General features: G+C 37.5%; 1 protein-coding gene across 1 annotated transcript; it reads left to right on the forward strand.

Moving 5' to 3' along the window:
* Window positions 1-859: 859 nt before the first annotated feature.
* LOC127414968 (guanine nucleotide-binding protein G(i) subunit alpha-3-like) lies at window positions 860-27,622 on the forward strand. The gene is made up of 9 exons (XM_051653391.1): window positions 860-1,450; window positions 7,096-7,138; window positions 7,228-7,369; window positions 8,878-9,035; window positions 14,291-14,419; window positions 15,443-15,572; window positions 16,399-16,552; window positions 22,920-23,130; window positions 24,542-27,622. The coding sequence occupies exons 1-8, from the start codon at window positions 1,333-1,335 to the stop codon at window positions 23,108-23,110; spliced, it is 1,065 nt and encodes a 354-aa protein (XP_051509351.1). The 5' UTR covers window positions 860-1,332; the 3' UTR covers window positions 23,111-23,130; window positions 24,542-27,622.
* Window positions 27,623-27,841: the final 219 nt, after the last annotated feature.

Consider the following 27,841-nt stretch of genomic DNA (forward strand, 5'->3'; position numbering starts at 1 on the left):
TCAGTGGCGGAACAGGCTTTATATCTCAACCACTGTGGGGCTTGGGGTTTCCATGGTAACTTATTCTCTGTAACATTTCTCTGGCTAAGGGAGTGCGTTCATGAGCAAAAGACCCTTATCATAACCTGCTGCACCATTTTACAAAATTTTACATTTTACCATTTTTATTTTTCTGTCTGTAAGCATGCTCTGAAAGGGCATTGGGGTAGTTTGTCTTTTTAAAATATATAATTCATATTAAACCAACCCTGGTGATTACAAACAGACCAGTTTTAAAAGACTTACCTTATTCAGAGTAGCTCCATATTTTTATTTTGACAGGAATGAAAACGAGGCTGTGAGGGATATACTAACAATACAATCTCCTCAGTGTACAAAAAGTAGGCAAAAAACTCCCAAAAACAAATTGTGAAAATGATAATGGAAAAATAAATACAGCACACAGTGCATGCCATTGAAGAGCAAGTCTATCCCTCAATAGTCTCGTATTCATTCCCGTCAAAAATCAATTGGCCCTACTCTAAATAAGGTCTATTCGCTATAAACAAAAATGTTATGCAAGAGTTTCAAACACAACGCATTTCATTGGGTGGGCTGCTGGATCGAATATCCAAATATCATCAAAAATGTCTAGTAGTTGCTCTAAAAAAAATAGCCTAAACGCATTGAAAATCTAGGCTATTGGGAACCATTCTTAACTAGAAAAACAACCCCTGAAGTGAAAGAAATAACATAATAAATAGTGATATAATGTAACGAATTGGATTTTGACTGAATTGAACAGACATTGGACAGACTGGATTTTGTTGAACTACGTGTCCCAGAATTCCTCAACAATTTCTTTCGCGCATCGCTGCATTCTGTCCTGCGGGCGCATCAACGTGTGTCTGCGCTTTACTTCAAACTTCATCCGAGATTACTGCAGTCCACTTCGAGACATTTGCATGTTTCGGATACAGTCTTCGAAACATTTTTTGCAAGATTTTTCTTGCCGTTCAAAAACAAACCGCAGAACATCAACAGTGGAAACTTTTTAGTCATTGCACATTCAACGGTTAACTGGTTTTGGCTCCTTTTGCGCCGTTCCTGCCAATGTAGTTTCAAAGGATCACGGTCTAACGGATTAACCTTAACGTTATCAGAACCGCCGTTTGAATATGTGTTAAAGTCTATCTGTTTCCATACGCTGGAAGCATCGTGTGAGAACCTGCCAACGCCTTTTCTTTCTTCGTTGTTCTGCGAGCTGTAGGAGAAAATAGCTCCCAACTACAGCGTCCAGATTTGAAGGTTATATTTTCCCCTTGTCCTCGTTTTTATAAACGTTTTGAAAAAATGGGTTGCACGTTAAGTACTGAAGATAAAGCAGCGATGGAGAGGAGTAAGATGATTGATCGGAACCTGCGAGAGGACGGAGAGAAAGCATCCAGAGAAGTCAAACTACTGCTGCTCGGTATGATACAGTAGACATTTAACTCACAGATACTGAGAAAGAGTCTGTGCTTAAATGCAACTTAATAGGCTGTTTTAATTAGTGCTGCGTTGCAGATGCAATGCGTATTGTTGTTTTTTTATTTCACAGAAAAAATTACTTCCAGAACTATTCAACAACCTGTAAGACATCCAGGAGACGTCCTGTAGATAGCCTACATACATTATGTCTGAGCAAATTATGTATTCAGAATGTTACAAGTGGTGTTTGTATTAGACTTTTTGGCTCGGTGTGTTGTCAAAACATGTTTCTCAGTGATAGTGGTCCACAGTGTCCCAAAACATAGAGTTTTACATTTTTATTACCAAATTATAAACCTGGTGAGGCTCACCACATGGTTGCTTTCTATGAGAATCACACCCTCACACTCTAAAACACAGCAGTATGGCGAAGGAAAATAGTAAAAAGTAGTAGTGTGATTTTGGCGGTATTCCAGCTGTCAAAAGGGGATGGAATGTCGACGATAATTGCTGTTGTGGAGCATTAGGGGCCGTTCACACCGAACGCATGATTTCGCTAAAAAATTATCTAGACGCATCACCCTGAACGCCGGTGTCTCGAGACGCGTTTTTAACAGTTGAAATCCTTTTAAAGGAATATCCGTGGTTCCATACTGGTCAAGTACAATCGACAACATTTGTGGCATGTTGATTACCACAACGATTAATTTCGACATGTCCCTCCTTTTCTTTAAAAAAAAAAAAAAAAAAAAAGCACAAATCTGGGTTACAGTGAGGCACTCACTAGGATTTAATAAAAGGAGAGACGAATTGAAATAATTTTTGTGGTTGTCGATATTATGCCACAAATGCTGTTGATTGAGTTTAATTTGAATTTAACCCGAAGTATTTCTTTAACTTGACACGGCATCTAAAAAACGTGGCACTCCTGCACGGGACACTGAAAAAAACAGTGTCAAAGCAGTAACACAGATCTATATAAGAACTTCATAAACATAATCATTGAAGGCAAGTAAAAGATAGAACAGAACTTCAACTCACTGACTGTAGTTTGACTCTTTTTTATTTTTTATTTTTTAAACAGTATAAAAAGGATACAAATAATGTCTTAATCTTAATAAACTTAAGAAAGCCAAACAATTTCCCTTTTGAAGGATGTTCGCATTTTGTAGCATGTTCCTTGTGACAGGGAGGTGAAATCTCTGTTCTGCGGAAACTGTGCTATATTGTTTGTGAGAGGAGTGGTCTAGTATGGAATGATATTTCTGATATTTGTGTGGGATAGTTTTCCTTTGGACTGTTTTTCTACATACTGATTCTCTGTCAAAACATGTCTGCAGTTGTCGTAATAGATTAAACAGTCGAGAGTTACAGTATGTTGGTTGTGGAAACAACAATCAGATTGACTGATTTTTATGCCTCTAATCTTGAAATCTTGACATATTCCCCACTGTGATGTTTTAATTTTTTGAAGGCTTAGTCTAACAAATGCAGTTAAGCCAATAGGCAAAGGCAGACAATATCCAAGACATAGCATTCCTGTCAGTGGATCAGCATTTAAAATGCCATTGCGTAAGTATTTATGTGCATAAATCCTCTTTTTTCTTTTTAAGTTATGGAAGCCTTCCCCTTTTGGCATTTTAACAGTATTCTGGGGCATGTTAGTAGGCTTGGCTTTTTACTTTGAATGCCGAAACCCACCGCATGCTGGAAGTGGGGCGAGCATTTCAATGAGCCAAATAGTACATGCTCCATTAAACACAGAATAAAGCCCACAAATAAAAGCCTCTCTGAAAGAACTGTCCAAGGATGGCGTGTTCTGAGGTTACAGCTGGCTTAAGACCAACTCCTCTGTGGCGTGAGTAATCACACTGAGAGAGTAAACTAGAGAGGCATCCCGCTCTTGCGTTTTCCTGTTTTAATAATGCTGGCATGTTTAGATAACATGGCTACATCCCTGTAGGCAAAACGATTGCAGGAGTCTAGCGAAGTTGGTCATGACTGTATTGCAATTAGCATTTCACATTGAAGTCTGAGTTTAATCACACTGTGGGAACTCACTTGTGGCTTTCCTTTGTGTGGCCTGTGGCTCTCCTGACATCAGCAGAATCAGGGGCATTAGGTTAGTGTGACTGTGCTGTTACTGCTGGCTGAACTGGAATTAAAGTGGCCTGTCAATCTTCAGAGAGATTGAAGATTTTTATATTCTTTATTTTGCCTTTATATAAGCAGCATTCAAATAAATTAGGTCATAGGGCTTGACTAACCAGAGGAACTTTGTGTTTTAAGATCATACATTTTTGAACGCAAAGGGCAAAAAGAGTTCAACATTTATTAAATTTTTTTGTAAACTATAAGAAATCATTCAGAGCTGACACAATAATCATATGATAATTGAGAAATGTGTAAGAATAACAGGAAACATCTCATGCTGTTGAGATGTTTTGAAACAACGTGTGATAACTGCTGTTAATAATACTTAGCTTTATAGATAATGATTTGCTAGTAAATATATTTAAATTATTTTTCAACTAATTTCATATACAGTATGTGCTCTATAATTTCACTGGTTAAAGGAACAGATCACCCAAAAATGAAAATTCTGTGGAAATCAAAGGGAGAATTTTTGAAGTATCTTCACTCAGCTCTTGTACATACAACAGTTCATTGTGACCATGTCTGTCAAGCTCCAAAAAGGAAAAAAACAAAAAAACCACAAAAAATAAATGCAATAAAAGTGGTCCATAAAGTGGTTTCAATACGATAGTGTTGTGTCAGGAACAGACCAAAATTAAAGTTGTAATAACTGAAAATCTTTCCCTTTGCTGCAGCTCTTAAATGTTGTTCTCCATTCTGCATATTCAAATTGAGCATATCATGTTTGGTTACGGGACATGTGAGAATCAATGTTGTTTCGTTACGGACATTGAACCTGGTGTGTCACATCTAAAGGTGCTATTTTTGAATTAGATGTGAAAGTAAATACAATTTCAGAGCTTCTGCAGAAGGGAAGATTATCAGTAAATAAGTAACATTTCTTTCTTTTCCTTACACAAAGCTATTTGGCTTCAGAAGTTGTGTTTTTTATTTTTTGCTTTTTATGAACTTGACAGTAAGGCTGGGCGATGTATTGAATATTCATCACAATATAATCGCGATGATTATGCTGATGATATAAAATTAAGCAATATGGCGAATATCGCAATGATTTGAATATGCTTTTTATGTGGCCGTTTCGTTTCATAAAAAGCACATCAGTAGATTAACTTCACGATCCTTCAGGGCTGCACAATTAATCAAAGTAACATCAAAATGGCGAATTGGTCATATGTGATTTTTTAAATCAAAGATCAGCAGTGAAGAACTGATCTGTGCACACGGGTTTTTTGGGCTCGTGTTTTTAGTACTTTTAGAGCAGTTCACGTGAATTGTGAAATCAAAGTACTGCAGACTGCATTATTACAAATGTCGTGTAACGAGGATTTCTTACTTTGTCAGATTTTTTAAATAAGATGATTTTAGAGGAATTGGCTAATTGTTGTGCATGTAAACAGGCTCAATGTGTATGGAATAAAAATATAAAAGTGCATATCAATGAAAATTATAAAATCTCTTTCTCCCTTTTGTTTATTTAGTGAAAAACTGTGGTAAATATTCCTTCACATTTTTATTTTATGCCTTTAAAACATTGAATCTACTTGCAACAATGGCTGTTTGGATGAAACTGGTTCCTCTGATTTAAAAAAATCACTTTTGAGCCATTTCAGAGCTAATACATAATTATTGAGATACATATGAAATATTTGAAATAATCTTTGAAGCCATTTGCCCAGCCCTCCTTGACAGATGTGTTCGCTATGAACTGTCATTGAAAGGAAAAGAGCTACATTATGATTATTTAAAAATTCTTCTTTTGTGTTCCAGTAATAACGTACGTCTCCACACAAATATGTTTTTGTTTGAGAACACATTGATTTAGCTACTTTTACGCCTCTCATTCACATTGGAATGCCGTTTTCTTCCACCTAAAAAGGAAACTTTCTCAAATTCTCTCCATAAAAGCATACTTTGGAAAACAATGACGTTAGGAAACTGAAATAATAATGGCATATGGGGAGGAATAAAAAGAGGATGAGTAAATATGACTATTTCCTTAATGACTTTGCTGCTTGTAAACTGACAGAGGACTTCTTATTGCAAAATTAGTTCTTGTTGATAATCAAACAAGAGGATATTGCTCAGTAGGGGGTTTGGGCTCTGTCTGCTCATTGCTATGTGTAAACCTGCACTGTTGAGAAAGAGCTAAAGGAAAAAGAGATAAATCATAAAGCATGGCTCTGCTAAGGTGGCCTTGATCATAATGGTGATCTTAACCATAATGCACATGCTACAGCAACTTACTGTGTAATTACAGCGGGAGCAAGCCATTCACACACCCATTCATAGCGTTCACAGATGTATTGTATATATGGAGATTAATGTAACGTGGTGTCTCTGCTCAGCCCTGTTGCGAGACCTGTCTGCTTGGAAAGCATCCAGACCGTTGTGTGGCTTTCACTCCAGTGGCTGTAAATGTATAACCAGGCTGGGAGACCAGCTAAGACCAGCAAACCAGCTTAGGTTTTTTTTTTCAGTAGGTTTGTTTTCATTTTCCCTTAGTCATCGATAACCCATTGACCTTTTACTTGTGCCAAGGCCTCATCAGATGTGGTAGAAAGTTTTGGTTGTTTTACTCAGCTGCAGCATGCCTTTGGTTCAAGACTCTCTCCGTAGACATTTTCCACATGATTCTCTGGCCCCCAAGACCCACAGTTATTTCCTCACACTGCGATAAATTTGTGCTAATAGGGCAGCAAGCCACTTATCAGAAGCAGACACAAATGACCTAAGCCTAAATGCGTCCTGCAGTAGATATGCTGTACATTTGTGGGGAACACACTTATAATAATGTACTGTGATAACGTGATGGAATCAGATGGTAACACCATGTTACTTTGATATTCATCTGCTTATCATATTCTATCATGGTACTTTGAAATGCTTTAAAGAATTAAACTGAATTACCACAGTGGTACATTTTAGGTACATTTTTAGGTCACCTCCAATAACTTTTTTATTAATATTATTGGGCATTTTGCCAGTTTTTATTTATGAAATATTAAGAAAGACACAGGAAATTAAAGGGTGAGAGAGAGGGAACTGGGATGGGAATACGACCTGGATCTGGGCTATACCTGTCATGCAATATCTGGAGAGTGAAATGTGTTTTTGTCCATAATTTATAATTACACAATAAAGCATTGGATTACATAAGTGCCATGGTTTGCTTATGTTTGTACAAACATCTCTTTCTGGTGTGTTGGTTAATAAGTCGTTTGACTTGGTTATAAAAAGCTCACCTATCATAGCTCCTGCTGTCCTCAGAAACACTTTGGCTGGGGGAACCAACATCAGACAAACCTTTCATCTTCAGGGCATTTAATCTCACCATATGGCAAGCGCATCCTGAAACTGATGACTTGTTCTCCAGCTCACGCTGGGCTTCTCCTGAGCGTGTGATGTTTAGGGTCAGGCAGATAAACTGCATTTATCGATTTGCTAAATCAAAGTCATTACCAAATTTCTGTGTTGTATGTTGTCTTTTAGGTGCTGGGGAATCAGGGAAGAGCACAATAGTCAAGCAAATGAAGTGAGTGGTTTTCATTTTTCATGATATGATGAAAGAATGTTACTTGTTAATTTCATTTCTTCATGAGTAGTTGATTTGTTTTACTTTAGGATCATTCATGAGGATGGCTATTCAGATGAAGAGTGCAAGCAGTATAAAGTTGTGGTTTACAGCAACACTATCCAATCCATCATTGCTATCATCAGGGCCATGGGCCGCTTAAAGATCGACTTTGGAGATCATGCAAGAGCAGTAAGATTTTATTAAAAGAACAGTTCACATACCTTCATGTCATTCCAAACCTGTATGCTGTTATTTCTCCATGAATAGCAAAAGGAGATTTTTGAAGAATCTTGCCATACAATGACTCCAGGGCTCCAGAAAAGCATCATAAAAGTAGTCCATATGACTTGTTAGCTATATATATAGCGTTTTGCATTTTGTAAGGGATAATCTACAGTCAGCCAGTTATTATCGCAAAATAAACCCCAACAGGTGGTCAGGACCCCAAACAAATTTAAATTTAAATTTAAAATTACGTTACTATATGAGAAAAAGTGTCTCCAGAAACAGCTGAATTCAACCTGTGGTTTGTGTTGGAGTTCTGTTGATTTTTATATTGCAAAAATTACTGTCTGACTGCTTATTATCATGCTTATTAATTGACTAATAAATAAATAAATGGACATGAAATATTGATTTGAGTTGAAAAGATCTCAGAGTGATACAAGAAGCAGGAAAGATGAATCTACCCAGATGACCGGTGAAAATTATTCATATTTTTGAAATTGTTTGTCATTATTCATAAACCAGTCAGAATCAAGTATTCCAGAGAGCCAAGTATTAACCACTGATAATTTTCCCCTCAACTGTAGTTCTGAAATAGACTACAAAAGTGGTATGGACTACAAAAATGGCATAATCACACCAGAATTGACATAATTAATGACAAATTCACGGCAAGGAATATTATCAGTAAATAATGAATAAAATTTCAGTTTGCTCCTCACACAAAACAATTAACATCTAAAAACATTTAGAACGACATGAGGGTGATCAATTATTTTGTAAATGCAGATTACGCAGAATTAAGTTAATTATCTCTCCTCTCTTAAGATTGCACATCGCTGGTATTGGAACACAGATAATGCCAAAAATTCACCCTCTGGAAAACCCAAACTTACAAAAAATGTTTCGGGTCACAAACTCAAATCTTTAATCAGCCTTTCTAGGACTAAAGTATTTCCAATTATTTATGAAATCATAGCCCTATGAAAATAAATAATTTCTCCTGTACCACCATAATTGGCCAACATCTCCACCATAATTGAACCAGTAATGTTCTCATTTTGACCAGTATGTATTACGAATCAATAGTAGTCCTGTACATCCTGTACAAGAGCTCAAAATGAAGTAATTGAAAAATGTGGATCAGCTTCATGTTTAGAGACTTTAAACCTGTTTCCTGCACTGCTATTCAAAGATGGCACTGTGCTACTGAACCAACAGCACTACAACAAAATAAAAATATATTATATATTATAAATATATTATACCCAAGTTTGCAGTCTGAACTAAATCTAATGAGGGGTACCACAAAATAATACAAAGACAATAAATGGACAACACATCTTTGTATTGCATTGTTGTTGCAGGTTGCACACAAAATCAAACATATAGTGCAACCACTGGAGTCCAACAAACAAATATCTCTATTGAAGAATTTACAGATTTTTCTTTTGATGCTTTTCTGTCATCAGGATGATGCTCGTCAGCTCTTCGTGCTTGCCGGCACTGCAGAGGAAGGGGTCATGACCCCTGAGCTCTCTGGGGTCATCTGCCGGTTATGGAAGGATGAAGGAGTGCAGACATGTTTCGCCAGGTCACGAGAATATCAGCTCAATGACTCTGCGTCATAGTAAGAGCACTTCCTTTAAACTGAGGCCTCAAAAAACATGTTAGGTCTCTGCTTTCACTGGCAAAGTTGGCCAAAAGCTTTCTCACAAGCTATTCTGGTCTACTCTGTTTACTCTGAGAGTTTTATAGAAACTGGCTTAAAAAAGTAAACGATTCTTCCAACAGAATTTGTGACTGAATGTCCATTTTGGCTTATAACTATTAAATGGCTTATAACTAGAAAAGTAATGTAATTGTGTTTAAAGTGTGTAATTTCTAGTAGCACCAAACAGAATGGCAAAAATAATGTTTTCAAACAAGTTTCCGAAACCTATCCCCATCTTCCATTGGTTGGACAAATGGGTAGTCCCGCTCCAAACTCACAGCATTGGCTAAGCCAAAGTTGTTGTGTCAGGCTGGTCGGAATTCTCAAACAAACAACAATGTTTTGAAAGGGGTACAGAGCCACAGAGTTTATACTTTAAAGCAGAAATTATGACTACAATTGTCTTATAATTTGTCTCTGCACGTTTAACTGGGATATGAGAGTGTTATTATTATTGAAGGAATTACACGCTCTCCTTTTACAAATAAGTGTTTCAACTGACAATACCTTTGGTTTATTGTTTTGTAATTCGTTTCTGGCTCTCTCCACAGAATCATCATGTGTTAGTTTGGAAAGGTTCAGGTTTATGGGAAGAATATTGTATCAAAATCATTCACAATTGTGTAAATACTTATCCATCAGTTTGATAAATGTCATACATGCATCTTACTATCCACACACAAATGCCTTTCAACTTGTGTCTGTGAAATTCCAAATTAAATGAATATGCAGCAATTTGTACAAATAGAGACTGTGAATACAAATGTTCTCTTTTGTATAAATGTAATACAATTTGCATGTCTAACCAAAGAAAGATTAATTAACCAAAGATTAATTCCAAATTAAACACAAAATGGCCTTGTGAAGCATTGAACGTGGATTTGTGTGACACACAAGCATTAATTGACATGTTTTTGTGTCTATTCTGTTTTATTTATTTGAATTTTGAGACTTTTGTTTTGCTGTTTTTAACCATGGCCGACCCACACACAAACAACTACCAATGAATAAGTCCTAAATTCATCCATAAATGTTGCCACATCTACCCATCAATTTGGGAGTACTTCACAAATGCATGTTATTAGCCTTAAATAAAGGCATTTTTACTTGTGTCTGTGTAATTTATTATTAAATGAATGTGCAGCTATTTGTACAAATAGAGACATATTTGTGAATATACACTGGTGGCCAAAAGTTTGGAATAATGTACAGATTTTGCTGTTTTGGAAGGAGATTGGTACTTTAATTCACCACAGTGGCATTCAGCTGATCACAAAGTACAGTCAGGACATTACTGATGTAAAAAATAGCACCATAACTATTTGAAAAAATTCATTTTTGATCAAATCTAGACAGGCCTCATTTCCAGCAGCCATCACTCCAACTCCTTATCCTTGAGTAATCATGATAAATTGCTAATTTGGTACTAGAAAATCACTTGCCATTATATCAAACACTGTTGAAAGCTATTTGCTTCATTAAATGAAGCTTAACATTATCTTTGTGTTTGTTTTTGAGTTGCCACAGAATGCAATAGACTGGCATGTCTTAAGGTCAATATTAGGTAAAAAAATGGCAAAAAAAGAAACAGTTTTCTCTAGAAATTTGTCAGTCAATCATTGTTTTGAGGAATGAAGGCTATACAGTGCTTGAAATTGCCAAAAATAAACGAAGATTTCATACAAAGGTGTACACTACAGTCTTCAAAGACAAAAGACAACTGGCTCTAACAAGGACAGAAAGAGATGTGGAAGGCCAGATGTACAACTAAACAAGAGGATACGTACATCAGAGTCTCTAGTTTAAGAAATAGATGCCTCACATGTCCTCAGCTGACAGCTTCATTGAATTCTACCTGCTCAACACCAGTTTCATGTACAACAGTAAAGAGAAGACTCAGGGTTGCAGGCCTTATGGGAAGAATTGCGGAGAAAAAGTAAAGGTTCACGCGCGTCATAAACAGGGCTCTCATCCAATAACTGGAGACCACACCTTTTAATGCAAAAATACAGTGGTGGCCAAAAATATTGGCACCCTTGGTAAATATGAGCAAAGAAGGTTGTGAAAAAAAATCTGCATTGTTTAATGCAGATTTTTGATCTTTCATTCAAAAAATTCACAAAAATCTATCCTTTAATTTAAGTAAACAATTGAAAGAGGGGAAATATGTCATTATTAAATAACTATTTTTCCCCAAAACACTTTGGCCACAATTATTGGCACCCCTAGAAATTGTTATATATCTATATATTCCCAGTCATATTTAAAAAATGTTAGTGCACCTGGGTGACTAGGAACATTCAATTGTTCAGCCATGACCTGTTTCACAGGGGTACAAATATGAGGTAATACACAGTACAAATTCCCTTAATCATCAATCACAGTGGGTTACACTAAAGAATATAGTTCTGATGTGTGGTAAAAGGTTGTTGAGCTTCACAAAATAAGTGGCTATAAGAAAATAGCCAAAGCATTGAAAATGCCAATTTCCACCATCTGGGCAATAATTAACAAGTTCCAATCAAATGGAAATCTTAAAAATCAGATCAAAAGGATAAACAATGCAGATTTTTTTTCACAGCCTTCTTTGCTCATATTTACCAAGAGTGCCAATATTTTTGGCCACAACTGAATATTTCTCCTCCTGCATTTGACTTGATTCTGAATCATCCTGCATTCTGTTTGTTCATCTATTTCCGTGTTTGTTTGTTCGTCTCTCTCACTATCAGTCTCACCTTCAGCCAAGTGGAGCATTGCATGCACAGATATTTGCATACCACAATATAGACGATATAGAAACATTTCTATTGATTGACACTTTATCCTGTCGCCACAATATATATCTAGCCCTACTGGATACTACAACATTAAGAACTGTAAGCATGCTTTGACTACACAAACAGATATTTCCCATTGTGTAGACAGGAATTTTAGTCTAGAAACATAGTTAAGATTGAAGGATCAGACTCTAACGCTGACCTGCAACAATGACCGACGAGCCAGGTGTTGGAATCCTATTAGCTAGAAAGCTTCTGACATGTAACACAAACACATTGTCACCAGGACTTACACTCTAAAATTGGCTTTTTTCGCCTTTTACAATGTGACAGGACATTATCCTTGGTTATATATGAGAAAAATTTAGACAAATCTTTGATTCTTTCTGCTGATCTCAGATGCTGTTTGTTTGAATTGACACTTGTAAACTGTGCATGCTGAGTGACCTTGTGAATAAACTACGCCCCCCTGATAGTACATCTGTAAAATGAGACCGGCATCTAGTGGTAGCTGCTTTTATTACACAAAGTTACTTGTGGATCATGCAAGGCAAAATCAGCGGAAAGGAAGTCTCAAAATTCAAATGAATGAAACAGAAAACACACAAAAAGACATCAATGAATGCACGTGTGTCACTTGATCCACAAATGCACATTTGATACTTCACAAGACCATTTTGTGTTTTATTTAGAACATCTTCATTTGGCTGCATCCACAAACTGTGATTTATTTGTACTAAAGGGAACATTTATACTCACAAATATGTCTCTATTTGTACAAATACTAGCTGCACATTCATTTAATAATAAATTACACAGACAAAAGTTTAGTTTAAAAAGACATTTGTTTAAGGCTAATAACACGCATTTGTGAAGTTTTCCCAGATTGATGGGTAGATGTGCCCACATTTATGAATGAATTTAGGACTTATTCATTGGTAGTTGTTTGTGTGTGGGTCAGCCATGGTAAAAACTGCTAAACAAAAGTCTCAAAATTCAAATAAATAAAACAGAATAGACACAAAAACATGTCAATAAATGCACGCGTCACTTCATCCACAAATGCACGTTCAGTGATTCACAAAGCCATTTTGTGTTTAATTTGGAACATTTTCCTTTGGTTAGACATGCAAATTGTGTTACATTTATACAAAAGGGAACATTTGTATTCACAAATATGTCTCTATTTTTACAAATCACTGCACATTAATTTAATTTGGAATTTCACAGACACAAGTTGAAAAGCATTTGTGTGTGGATAGTAAGATGCATGTATGTCATTTATCGAATTGATGGATAATTGTTTATGCATTTGTGAATAATTTCAATACTATATTCATCCCATACAGGTTAAGAGACACTTCTGCAGTGGATCAGTTCCTAAGTCAAGATCAGTCATGCTTCTCTTCACCTTGTGCAGACATGTTTGGGATTTTTACCTGCTAGATTCCAGCTCACAGACTGGGGATTTCAGAAGTGCATTCCAAACCTTTTTTCCTCATAGAGTTTTCCATGTTCCAGTTCATTTGTTTTTTTCCATCTTTTGCCATGCTTTCAACTTTGGTAGTGACTAAGAATATTTCCAATGAAAATAATCAAGAGAGCAGTTCTTGCCACTCAGCGAATGCAAGCATTCATTCAGTGTATCTATAGAGCCAAATCTTTGTTCTGTGTGGTCCTGTGTTACTGTGTCATATGTAGTAAAATCAGAGGGTTGGGCCATTGTGGTGGATACATTTTTATTTTAGCAACAGACAGCAGGCCTTTAGCAGCAGGCCAATGTACAGTCTAAACCTCTTCTGTTTACCTATAGCATTAGATAAACTTTTTGATGCCAAGTTGCCCCAAGCATAATGATCCCTTTGCAAGGAACCCATTCCTAAAATAGAAAGACAGCTATATATTTTAAAGCTTAAGAAAAAAAACTTTTATACTAAGTGGGTCTGTTTTTACACGAGTGTCAGCCAAAATTAAGTTAGAACCCCCTTTATGCAATTATTCCCTAGTGTCCACACAAGAAGTGTAAATAATCACATTCACGTGTTAACTTTGACCCCCTGCCCCCATCCCCCCCCCCCCCCCCCCACCCCCCAACATGTTTTTGAAATAGTTTTTGCAGAATCGGGACTTCTTTTAAAAATAAGTACCAGCTAATTGGTTGTTTTTACATACTGCACATTTTACTTAGTAGATCCTGCTTGAAGCTTATTATAAGTAATTTAGCCATAATTTGAGAGTTTTAAGTAACCACAGAGAAAGTACACAAACAGATTTTGATGTGGTTACTTTAAAATTTCCCTCTAAACACTCTCTAAATCATCCTGACATTTTCATTGTTGTCTTTTGGGTGGTTTAGCTAAAAAATGCTCACTCTGGTTTCTTTCTCATTTACAGCTATCTGAATGACCTGGATAGGATATCCCAGCCCAACTACATGCCTACTCAACAAGATGTGCTGAGAACTCGGGTCAAGACCACTGGCATTGTAGAAACACACTTCACTTTCAAAGAGCTCTATTTCAAGTTAGTGTCTTTCTTTCTTTCTTTCTTTCTTTCATTTTTTCTTTCTTTAATTATTTCATTTTTAATTTTTCTTTCTCTTTTTTCCTTTTTTCTTTCTTTCTTAATTTAGTTTTTTCTTTCTTTTTCTTTCTTTTTTCTTAATTTCGTTTTTTCTTTCTCTTTCTTTTTTAATTATTTCATTTTTTATTTTTATTTCATTCTCTTTCTTTTTTTACATTTTTCTTTCTTAATTTCTTTCTTTCTTGTTTCTTTCCTTCCTTTATTTTGTTTTCTTTTTCTTTCTTTCTTTCCTTTCTTTTTTCTTTCTTTTTTCTTTTCTTTATTTCTTTCTTTCTTTCATTCTTTCTTTCTTTCCTATATTTATTTGATTTTTATTTTATTTCTCTTTTTTCTTTTTTCTTTCTTAATTTAGTTTTTTCTTTCTTTTTCTTTCTTTTTTTCTTAATTTTGTTTTTTCTTTCTCTTTCTTTTTTAATTATTTCATTTTTTATTTTTATTTCATTCTCTTTCTTTTTTTACATTTTTCTTTCTTAATTTCTTTATTTCTTGTTTCTTTCCTTCCTTTATTTTGTTCTTTCTTTTTCTTTCTTTCCTTTCTTTTTCTTTCTTTTTCTTTTCTTTTCTTTATTTCTTTCTTTCATTCTTTCTTTCCTTTATTTAATTATTTTATTTTTTATTTTTATTTCTCTTTTTTCTTTTTTCTTTCTTTCTTAATTGAGTTTTTTCTTAATTTTTCTTTTTTCTTTTTTCTTTCTTCTTAATTTCGTTTTTCTTTCTCTTTTTTTACATTTTTCTTTCTTTCTTTCTTATTTTCTTGTTTCTTTCCTTACTTTATTTTGTTCTTTCTTTCTTAATTTTTTCTTTGTTTCGTTCTTTTTTCTTTCTATCTATCTATCTATCTATCTATCTATCTATCTATCTATCTATCTATCCTTTATTTTTTCTTTCATTCTTTCTATCTATCTATCTTTCTTTCTTTCTTTCTCATGCCTTGATCGCTGCATGTTGTATGTGTTCACACAGGATGTTTGATGTTGGTGGCCAGCGTTCAGAACGGAAGAAATGGATTCATTGTTTTGAGGGCGTCACTGCCATTATCTTTTGTGTTGCACTAAGTGACTATGACCTGGTCCTAGCTGAGGATGAGGAGATGGTAAGAGAATAGTGCTGACTGATCAGTGTATATTGATCAAATGTACAGTAGGTTCCTCAAAGATTCCTTAAGTGTAGGCCAATCCAGCTTATCCGAAATAAACTCTAGAAGAGTACTACAAGTCTCCTCTGATTGGCATATAGTAGTCTGACAGTAGTGCATATAAGACAAAGACTGTTATTAAGATCAAGAGCTTTTTCGATTTTGCCTATTTCAGAGATCCATCTGATTTTACGGATTAATTCAAATATGGCAAAAAGAAAACATGTTTGTGTTTATAGGTTATAACCAGTGAAAGACTCTTGTTGGATAGAATCCCTGGAACTTCTAGTTCTAGGTCTCAGTATTTGTGTTTACTTCTCCATAGCCACGAATGTTGAGCAAGGATGTTCCATTTGTCCTGGTTGTGTCAAACTGATTTCTTCATAGCTCCTTGGAAGATTCCATTGTGTCCTTGGGAGACCTCTTTTCCTGAAATATATTGACTGTTTTTCCATAATATAATGATTTGAGGCAACATTTTTATTTTCAGGTGAACTAAGAAAATGTGCACAATCATGTTTGAAAATATGTGATATTACATGTAGGCTTTTTACACTACACTTAATCCTGCATCCAGATCCGGCATCACTCAATTTGAATCTGCCACTTATTTTAATTTATCCCCCTCCTTATACCTCTTTGAAAGAAATGTTATTGTCTAGTACATATTTTTTTAAGAACAATTAAAATGTTACTGCAGTTACTTGCAATATCCCGTAAGACAAATTAGGTTTTTGTTAATTGTATGTTCTAGACATCATAATTAACAAATGAATGTCCACAGAACCGGATGCATGAGAGCATGAAGCTCTTTGACAGCATCTGCAACAACAAGTGGTTCACAGACACGTCAATCATCCTCTTCCTCAATAAGAAGGATCTGTTCGAGGAGAAGATCAAAATAAGTTCGCTCACAATATGCTACCCAGAATACTGTGGTGAGTTCACATTTTAACATATTTAATTAAATACTGGCTTGTGCACTGTTTCAGTTTTAACTTCATATACACCAATCACCAACGGGCTGGTGTGAGTGTTTCTGTAACTGCTGATCTCCTGGTATTTTCACACACAACAGTCTCTAGAATTTATTCCAAATGGTGCCAAAAACAAAAAACATCCAGTGAGCGGCAGTTCTGTGGATAGAAACGCCATGTTAATGAGAGAGGTCAACAGAGAATGGCCAGACTGGTTCGAACTGACAGAGTCTACGGTAACTCAGATAAACGCTCTGTACAATTGTGGTGAGAAGAATATCATCTCAGAATGCTATTCTGAGATGTGGGTTGGAGCTGTTTTGGTGGCACGAGGGGGACCTACACAATATTAGGCGCTCTAAGTCCTCGTGGTGGCGTAGTGACTCGCCTCAATCCGGGTGGCGGTGGACGAATATCAGTTGCCTCTGCGTCTGAGACCGTCAATCTGCGCATCTTATCATGTGTCTTGTTGAGTGCGTTACCACGGAGACATAGTGCACGTGGAGGCTTCACGCTATTCTCCGCGACATCCACACACAACTCACCATGCGCCCCACCGAGAGCGATAACCACATTATAGCGACCATGAGGAGGTTACCCCATGTGACTCTACCCTCCCTAGCAACTGGGCCAATTTGGTTGCTTAGGAGACCTGGCTGGAGTCACTCAGCACGCCCTGGATTCGAACTCGCGACTCCAGGGGTGGTAGTGAGGGTCTTTACTCGCTGAGCTACCCAGGCCCCCCCCAAGCAAGTGGATTTAATGTTGTGGCTGATCGGTGTATTGCCCTGTTGTATGAAAAGTTATCTAGTAATCCAAGGACAATGAATAATGTAAACAATATAGACATTGCTTTTGCAAAAACAGGCATCTTCTTGTCCAATATTCAGATGTGTGTACCATATGAATGTCAGTATTTACCAAAAACTTTATGGAATCATACATTTTATGATACAACATAAGAGGTGAAAAAGGATCTGCTTTTTTCATTTTCCCACAAAAGATGCAAAGATTCAAGAATAAAAAGACAACAGTAAAGAGTATAGAATTAAATTAACTTGAACTTACTATAAATTAACCCAAAGCTGATTTATATGGGGGTAATTGAAGACTCAGAATTGTTTAAGGTGTCAGTGTAGTGGCTGAGATTGGGCAAGAAATGGATGATTAAGCGTGGAATAGATGATTAAGACGATTAATTATATAGTTATTTTCTGTAGGACACTAGGAAACTACAGTCCTGAAAAACTGTTCTCTTCATTGGTTACTAATAAAAGCAACCTAGTCTCATGTAATCATGTTACTATAACTATATTTTTGCAAAATACATTTTATGTGCCTTGTTCTTTGTATCAAAGCAGTTTTCTGGTGAAATAAACACTAGAGGTGCTACAACAATGAGTTTTATTCACAACTCATCAGCAAAACGGATGATTAATGGTTCATAAACAATTGTTTTTTACTGTAACTCACACAATGCTATCTTATTACATCGAAACACTTTTACTATAACGCATGATTTGAAATACGATACATTTTAACCCTTACATAACACAACCAATGACATTTGCAAGCTTATTAAAAAGTTGCTTATTAGCTCAACTGATAGAGCGTTGGACTTTTAATGCGGAAGTCCACGAGTTCAGCAAAGAACACAAGTTGCCACGTGATCTGAAATTGTCATAGAAGCATCACAATATGATGTGGTTGCTTCAGCTACTGCATTTTTCATCTCACATTTGCTTTTATGACGCTATCAGTTAAGTTTAGGTATAGGCATGACAGTTTTGTTTATTTAAACTAGAAAAACAGATGTGGTTTTTAAAGTTAAAGCTGAAGTGTGTAACTTTTTCGGTGTTAAAATACTTTCTTCTATCCTAGCTTAATGTGCAGAGACAACTATAAGTAAGCTATTCATAGTTACATTTTCTCAAATACTGTAAACACAGTATTGCCATGGCGCTATAAAAATTCCTATGTTTGTTTTGAGCGACCCGTCTAGACCCTATCCAACAACACTGATTTGACCAATGGCGTGAGTTGGGGACTATCTGTTTGTTCGATCAACGGCAGACAGAAAGCTGTTTGAAAACATTGTTTATTTTTGCAGTTCCATTTGGTTGCGTTAGTTGCGCTGAAATTACACACTTTAGCTTTAATGCTCTATCATCTCACATTTGCTCCTTTATGACACTAGTGGTTAGGTTTAGGTTAAAGGTTTAGGTTAGGAAGGTAGGTTTTGTTCATTTAAAACTTCATAGAGCATTACCCTTTAGTTAGAAGGGATAGTTCACCCAAAAATGAAAATTCACTCATCACTTACTCACCCTCATGCCATCCCAGAAGTGTATGAACACAAACCAAGATTTTAAGAAGAATGTCTTAGCTTTGTAGGTTCATACAATGCAAATAAATGGTGGTCCAAAAAGCATATAAATGCAGCATAAAAGTAATCTATAAGACTCCAGTGGTTAAATATATGTCTTCAGAAGCAATATGATAGGTGTGGGTGAGGAACAGATCAATATTTAAGTCCTTTTTTACTATAAATTCTCCTCCCTGCCCAGAAGGTGGTGAAATGCATAAAGAATGTGAATCGCCAAAAATGAAAGAAGAATAGGGAAGTGAAAGTGGAGATTTAATAGTAAAAAAGGATTTAAATATTGATCTGTTTCTCACCCACACCTATCAAATTGCTTCAGAAGATATGAATTTAACCACCTGGATTTATATGGATTACTTTTATGCTCCCTTTATGTGCTTTGTGGAGCTTCAAAATTCTGGCCACCATTCACTTTCCATTGTATGGACCAACAGAGCTGAAATATTCTTCTAAAAATTTTCGTTTGTGTTCAGCAGAAGATAAAAAGTCATACACATCTGGGATGGCATGGCCTACGGTGCCGCTGGACATGCTGCCTCCGCCCTGCACGCCATGGCTCTCCTGCAAGTCCGCCAAGGCGCTAAAGGAACTGCACGAGGGTAGTTCCACCCCGGGATTGATGCAGGAACTGTGCTCGGCGACCGGCCTCGCTCTCCGAGCGACAGAGGTCACGGCGCAGTCTCTCGGGTGGACGATGTCAACATTAGTGGTCCAGGAGTGCCACCTTTGGCTCAACCTGGTCGAGATGGGTGAGGCCGACAGGACACGATTCCTTGCTGCCCCCATCTCCCAGGCTGGCCTATTCGGTGACACCGTCAAGGACTTTGCCCAGCAGTTCTCGACGGTGAAGCAGTAGACGGAAGCTATCCGGCATATCCTGCCCCAGCACGGCTCAAGATCCCGCACCCCGTCTGCTCGTCACCAAGGGCGTCCCCCTGCGGTGACTGCACCGGCTCCGCCGCAGCCCACCCCTTCGGCCTGGCCCCGGCTTGGAGCCCACCTCAGGAAGCAAACGCCACCCGTCTCGCCACCGCCCAGAACCCGTGAATGGCTTCAAAGCGCCCTTGAGACGGGCAACCCAGGGACGACGAAACCCGCTGCTCTGGAGCTGGTAAGCAGACCTCTCCATCTTTTTGTTACCTTTGCATTTAATTGCACTGCATGCCCAAGTGGCTGCAGTACTCAAGAGTTCAGCAAGAGCGGTTTCCTTGTTCCCTGGGTCACGTATCCGGTGTGCACGGCCGTCATCACGACCACCGTCCACCACTCTATTTGGCAGGTTTCCTGCCCCTGAGCGCCTATTTGGCAGGTTTCCTCCCCCGTCCCAGGCTGTTCCAGGGTGGTCACAAGGAGCCAGGTAAGTGCTTCGATGTCCCTAGATTCAGCACGGCCACGACATGGTGTGGCACAGCGAGGCCCCACCTGCCGGTACGTCCGACGACGTTGTCCCTTTGGTCCCCCTTGCCTGGAACTTGGACGTGTGGCTTGCGCTTTCCAATCCGTCGCGATGGCTGGTCCGGACCGTCTGACTGGGCTACGCGATTCAGTTCGCCAGGCGTCCGCCCAGGTTCAGCGGTGTCCACTTCACCTTGGTGAAGGACGAAAACGCTGCTACCTTGCGTGGAGATAGCTACCCTCCTACGGAAGGGCGCGATAGAACCTGTTCCTCCGGCCGAGATGAAGAAGGGGTTTTACAGCCCCTACTTCAAGTACCAAAAAAAGGCGGTGGGTTGCGGCCAATCTTGGACCTGCGAGTACTGAACCGGGCTTTACACAGACTCCCGTTCAAGATGCGGACGCAAAAACGCATTCTGGCGAGCGTCCGGCATCAAGATTGGTTCACGGCGGTAGACCTGAAGGACACGTACTTCCACGTCTCGATCCTTCCTCGACACAGACCCTTCCTGCGGTTTGCATTCGAGGGTCAGGCATATCAGTACAAGGTCCTCCCTTTCGGACTGTCCCTGTCTCCTTGCATCTTCATGAAGGTCGCAGAGGCAGCCCTTGGCCCGCTAAGGGAGGTGGGCATTCGCATTCTCAACTATCTCGATGACTGGCTAAGCTTAGCTCACTCTCGGGACATGTTGTGTGCACACAGGGACTTGGTGCTCTCACACCTCAGCCGACTAGGGCTTCGGGTCAACCGGGAAAAGAGCATCTCTTTTCTCAGTTTGGAGTTGGACTCAGTCTCTTTGACAGTGCACCTCACAAACGAGCGGGCCCAGTCAGTGTTGGTCTGTTTAAAGGCGTTCAAACAGAAAACAGTGGTTCCACTGAAACTTTTTCAGAGGCTCCTGGGGCATATGGCATCCTCAGCGGTGGCCACCCCACTCGGGTTGATGCACATGAGACCGCTTCAGCACAACGGATTAAACCACTGGATTAAACCACTGGAAACATATGGATTACTTTTATGCTGCATTTCTGTGCTTTTTGGAGCTTCAAAGTTCTGGTCACCATTCACTTGCATTGTGTGGTCCTTCAGAACTGAGATATATTCTACAAATTTGTTTGTGTTCTGCAGAAGAAAGAAAGTCATACACATCTGGGATGGCATGAGGGTGAGCAAATGATGAGAGAATTTAGATTTTTGGGTGAACTATCCCTTTAACTGTTTACTCCCCAAAGATTAGTTTAGTAATGATTTATAATCATTTACGGAAATACGTACATGTGGATTCAATGTGGATTAATCTTAAATGTCCTTTGTCACTTTACCCATATTCACCCTATATTATAAATTTTGCAACATTTACAATCCACATTAAACATGAAAATACCACTAGATAGAGGTAACACAAGACTGCCGTGAGAAATGTAATGATGTTAGACTTTTTAAATTAAACCAGAAAACGCTCAGCTTTCGCAGCAAAATAAAATAAAATAAAAATAAAAACTAACTAAACTGAAACTACAAAACACTAAGAAAACTAAAACTAACAGATAAACTGTGAAAACTAATGAAAACTAAACTAAATTGTAATGTCAAATAAAGTATAAAATATAAATAAAAACTAAATTAAAAATCCAAAACTATAACAACACTGCTTTGAAGCCATTTTTCTCAGTTTCAGTGTTGGCGTAGTTGCTGCAGTTTGGCTTTGTAGGGCAGAATATATTCAAGAATAGTTGTATTATTCATGATAGCTTGAGCCATCTGTTTTTGTTTTGGTCCAGTAAAAGGTGAACTATTCAAACCATGTCTAAATTTAAAATTGTCTACAGATAATCCTTTTTTCAGTCAAGCATCGGTATATTGGAATAGACTTTAGGGGACAAAAAGGCAGAGTTGATTTAAATAACTGCTTGTTTAGAAATAGTTATAAAAATGAAGAGGAATATCTGAAGTCGAGTTTGAACAGCCCATCAGTTTAGGGCAGATCTCCCTTCATGGAAAAACCTCTGTTTTGCATCTGCTAGTCATAATTTTCCGGGCCAAGTAAAAATTGGAGATGTTTTAGTGCCTCTCTCTCTGCCTTTAGAAACACAGTGCAATTATAGATTTTAGCTTGTCTTTTGTGTATTTCAGAGAACTGGAGTATGAAAAGTGGCACAGTTTATTTTGCCAGTGGGCTGGATCATTAGAGGAAACATTTACATCACTTAATTTCTCAAAATGAATGATAAATTGCTCTTATTTTTCAAACTAGATACAAAACCTTGAATCACTCAGTTGCTGTAATTTACTCATCAGGAACTAACTATGTGTTGTCAAAACTGATATCTCACATAATATTTTAATCAGAGTTGAATGAAAGGATTACAGTTTAGTAATCTCATTGTACATTGCAGTTTTGGGATGTAAAATGATCCCTCATTCATGAATGTTTCAGTCTCTTTTCCCCACTTCAAGAGCACTTTGTTTGAGCAAGTACTTCAGTCTATTTGTCAATGGATTTTGGATATCACACTCATCGGAACTCATCTCTGTCACATTATGCTCAGAATCGAACACATACGAGGAGGCAGCAGCCTACATCCAGTGCCAGTTTGAGGATCTGAACAGACGAAAAGACACAAAAGAGATCTATACACACTTCACCTGTGCCACTGACACCAAGAATGTACAGTTTGTGTTTGATGCTGTCACTGATGTCATCATCAAGAATAACCTCATAGAGTGTGGCCTCTATTGAAATGTCATCTTTCTGCTAAGGTAGGTGCAAGGACATATCTAAAGAGAAAAGGGCCAAACCCTAAAGGACAGCTCCTTTCTCACTTCAGAATGAGAAGAGTACAATGTCTGTATTTAAAGGGATAGTGCACACAAAAATCATTCATCATTTACCCTCATGTTATTCCAAACTTGTATGACTTTCTTTCTTCCGTGGAACGCCAAAAAAAAAAAAAAAAAATGCAAATGTTAGGTAGCGACAGCCTCACCATACACTTTTATTGTATTGAAAAAGAGCAGTGTCAACATTCTTCAAAATTTCCTTCTTGTGTTCCATGGAAGAGAGAAAGTCATACAGGTTTGGAATGACATAGCGCAACGCGCTACGACCGTGCGAAATGTCATATCCAATTTTTGTGAGAACACTTATTCTAAGCGCAATTTTCGTGCCAGCAAACTGTGGGTTTATTGTATGTAAATAAAGTGGCGCAAAGCGCAATTTGTTATTTCCTAACAATTTGGTCGTTGCGTTAAAACGTTTTAATACCATCTCTTAACTCAGTGCAAAGTCCAATTTCAGTTCCTGCATTTGCAGTTTGGAGATTCCACCAGCAGGTGATAAAGTTCATGTCGAAATACTGAAAGTACAGTACATCAATTAATGTTCTTCAAGATCGCTGTTGAAGCCGTTTGTGGAATCAAAAAATTATGAGATTTGTGTTACATTTTCCAGAGGTCATGGTTTATTTTTTCAATTATTATTTTTATTTTTAAGTCACTGCACGGCCGGTGGAAGGAGAGAGTAAAATGTTTGGATTTGGTATGATCTTTTTCGCTTCATTTGAAGTGCAATTTGAATTTATAAATATTTTTGGTTTAATTTTTTAGTGTTTCAGTAAATGAATTTAATTTGTAAAAAATCAATGTCGACCGGTAGAAGTGAAATGCATGCCGATACAATCACTGTGAGTCTACATCCATATCCTGAACCACATTTCCCATGCTTATAAAAGGAACGTGTCCCATTTAACAAGGACCCACAAAATAATGTAAATCCATATTTTTATTTTTCCAATTCATTGTATACAGTCCATTTACACTACCAACTTCTTATGAATATACTGTCTTTGTTTATATCGCTGGTGCTTGACAGGGAATAAACTGTATAATAGTATGGAGACGGTGCCGGAGAAGAACTTCCATTGACCTGATTAGCGCCTTGCACGCTCGATTTCGCCAAACCCACTTGCAACAACACTTAGCGCACGTTTGCTCTAAAATACCAGTACTTCATTGCCATGCCCATTGACTTTGCGCTTGTGAGTTATAACATTGCACTGTGCTTAGCACTTGCACGCTTAAAGCAGGGCCCATAATGGTGAGTATTTTTGGTTGAATTAACCCTTTATACGAAACTGTATAAGCTAGAAACTAACGTTTTCTTTGGTTACAGTTATTTAAGGAAGATTTTGGATCATTACTGGCTGGTTGCTCCTGATTTTCCCTATTTCCTTTGGAGGAGAATGACCGAGAAAGACTGCCACCCTGCTGCATGCAGTCTTGATGCTAAATGCAGTACTTATACCCATGGACAGCATTACAGAAACTATCTTTTCTTTTTATGATCTTTCTGTGATGGATCTTTTCTTTGCCACTGGCTCAGTCTTTATGTTATTGTCAGGACAGCTTCATTCCATTCATTTCCTGTTTCTTTCATAGGTATTGCGTGACACATTACTATGCATTGATCAAAATCCACCATGTACAGTGTCATTACACTATGTGCTTAACGCCATTAGATCAAATCATTAAAAAAAAAAAAAAAAATGTACATTTACAATCTACAATTTTTGAATTTAAATTCTCTAAATAATAGTGTATAACGTTTTTGCTCATTTTTTAATAGTATCCAGCTAATGTATTAATTATTTAGGTTTGTCTTCAAGTATGTTTGCATATGTTGCAGAATTTCAAAGAATTAGGTTGCTATGATGAATGAAACTGAACTAAAGTGGAATTGTTGTTTATTGCACTAAGATAAATCATAGTGTTATTGTTCCTTCTTCACAGACAAAAGAATACAGTAATGGCACATTTTTGTTTATTTTTTTCCAGTAACTAGACATGGATCAGTTTATATAACACACTATTGTCTTTAGGAGAGTGTGAGTTATGAACAAATGCTTGTCTCTGAGATACATTTCTTAATTGTGCAAAAATAATGACCCTGTGTTGGTTCAAGAACATTTTGGAACATATGCCATAAAAAAAGAAAAATCACTTGCATGATGGCCGGATTTGTATTTGCATCTTGATGGAGTACAGCCTTTTTTAAGACATGTTTGATGTGCTTTTGTTTAATCCTGTGGATTTCAGTATTTTTAAACAAACTGACACAATGTGATCTGGTTTACAGTACCTTTATTAAATATGAAATTTCTTTCTGTCAATTTCGCATTAGATGTCCATAACATTCTTTTCGCACTGTACAGAATTTTTTTTGCCTAATAGCCTGAGTTACTACCTTAATGCAGTAACACAGTGAGTGCAAGACAGTCATTATCATGTATTACAAGTCTGGCATATTCAAATAGATTTTTTGTCTAGATTAATTTTTCATAAATCCATGATTCTTACTTTTATCATTGTGCTTTTTAAACTACAGTGCATTCAGAAAGTATTCAGACCCCTTCATTGTTTTCACAATTTGTTATGTTGCAGCCTTATGCTAAAATGCTTTACATTTATAATTTATTTTCCACATCAATCTACACTCCATACCCCATAATGACAAAGTAAAAACCAGATTTTTGATAACTGCAAACATTTTTAAAAGAACAAACTGAAGTATCACAACTATCACTTAACTGAGTACTTAGTTGGAGCACCTTTGGCAGTGATTACAGCCTCAAGTCTTTTTGGGTATGATGCGAAAAAGCTTTGTACACCTGGATTTGGGGATTTTCTGCCATTTTTCTCTGCAGATCCTCTCAAGCTCTGTCAGGTTGGATGGGGACCATGGGTGGACAGCCATTTTCAGGTCACTCCAGAGATGTTCGATTGGGTTCAAGTCCGGGCTCTGGCTGGGCCACTAAAGGATATTCATAGAGTTGTCCCAAAGCCACTCTTGCGTTGTCTTGGCTGTGTGCTTAGGGTCATTGTCTTGTTGGAAGGTGAACCTTCAGCCCAGTCTAAGGTCCTGAGCACTCTGGAGCAGGTTTTCATTAAGGATATCTCTGTATTTTGCTGCGTTCAGCTTTCCTTCAACCCTGACCAGTCCCCCAGTCCCTGCCGCTGAAAAACACCCCCACAGCATGATGCTACCACCACTATGCTTCACTGTTGGGATGGTATTGCGCAGGTGATGAGCGGTGCCTGGTTTCCTCCAGATATGACACTTGGAGTTGAGGCCAAACAGTTCAATCTTCATTTCATCAGACCAGAGAATCTTGTTTCTCAAAGTCTGAGAGTCATTTAGGTGCTTTTTTTATGTGTCTTGCACTGAGGAGAGGTTTCTGTCTGACCACTCTGCCATAAAGCCCAGATCGGTGGAGTGTTGCAGTGATGGTTGTCCTTCTGCAAGTTTCTCCCATCTCCGCACATGACCTCTGGAGCTCAGAGATCATGGACCATCGGGTTCTTAGTCGCCTCTCTTACCAAGGCCCTTCTCCCCCGATTGCTCAGTTTAACTGGGCGGCCAGCTCTAAGAGGAGTCCAGGTTGTTCCAAACTTCTTCCATTTAAGAATTATGGAGGCCACTGTGCTCTTGGGAACCTTCAGTGCAGCCACAAAAAAAAAATGTGTAGCCTTTCCCAGATCTGTGCCTCGACACAATCCTGTCTCTGAGCTCTGCAGGCAGTTCCTTTGACCTCATGGCATGGTTTTTGCTCTGATATGCATTTTCAGCTGTGAGACCTTATATAGACAGGTATGTGCCTTTCCAAATCATGTCCAATCAGTTGAATTTGCCACAGGTGGACTCCAGACAAAGTGAAGAAACATCTCAAAGATGATCCAGAGAAATGGGATGCACCTGGGCTAAATTTCAAGTGTCATAGCAAAGGGTCTGAATACGTATGTCAATGTGATATTTCAGTTTTTTTCTTTTTAATAAATTTGCAAAGTTATCAAAATGTGTTTTTGCTTTGTCATTATGGGGTATGGAGTGTAGATTGATGTGAAAAAAAATTAAGGGGTCTGAATACTTCTTGATTGCACTATATTGTAAACCTGAAAGTGCAAATGAACAACTAACATTAATGATTGCACTGAATCAAAGTTAGTATGTGAAAACTCTGGTTTTGATTGGTTTCTGAATACTCCTTTGACCATTATTTAAAATATGGGTATTTTTGATCCTGAAAAATTGTCCATAATACAGTCTCACCAGTTGCTGCAGTTTTTACAAAATGCATATGCAATCATCTTTGTTTTAAACCCTAACATTTCTGGAAAATACATCAATACATTTTCTTGACCAGATACAACTATTTTAATAACATGGGTAAAAAAAAAAAAAAAAAAAAAGTTCAAACATCAAAGTTGTTGACATAAATACTGAGTATATGAAACTTTTTATTTTACTAAAAGTCATACCCAAAATATGTACTTGGCAGTTTGTCTTATTTTGACAAGACGTGCTGTATCTGATATGAAATGATTTTGCAAAAGTTGTGCAATTTCCTTGTTTGGCTAATTTATTTCCTACGTTTCCACTGTACTTTCCAATTGTTTTCTGATTGTGGTTCTAAAT

Source organism: Myxocyprinus asiaticus, chromosome 24 (assembly GCF_019703515.2).
Source record: "Myxocyprinus asiaticus isolate MX2 ecotype Aquarium Trade chromosome 24, UBuf_Myxa_2, whole genome shotgun sequence".
In the NCBI taxonomy this organism is placed as follows: Eukaryota; Metazoa; Chordata; class Actinopteri; order Cypriniformes; family Catostomidae; genus Myxocyprinus; species Myxocyprinus asiaticus.

Coding starts and splice junctions, on each gene's coding strand:
- LOC127414968 (XM_051653391.1), top strand. CDS start 1,333: ATGGGTTGCACGTTAAGTACTGAAGATAAAGCAGCGATGGAGAGGAGT. Junction 7,370..8,877: donor TTGGAGATCATGCAAGAGCA/GTAAGATTTTAT, acceptor TTCTGTCATCAG/GATGATGCTCGTCAGCTCTT. Junction 15,573..16,398: donor TAGCTGAGGATGAGGAGATG/GTAAGAGAATAG, acceptor GAATGTCCACAG/AACCGGATGCATGAGAGCAT.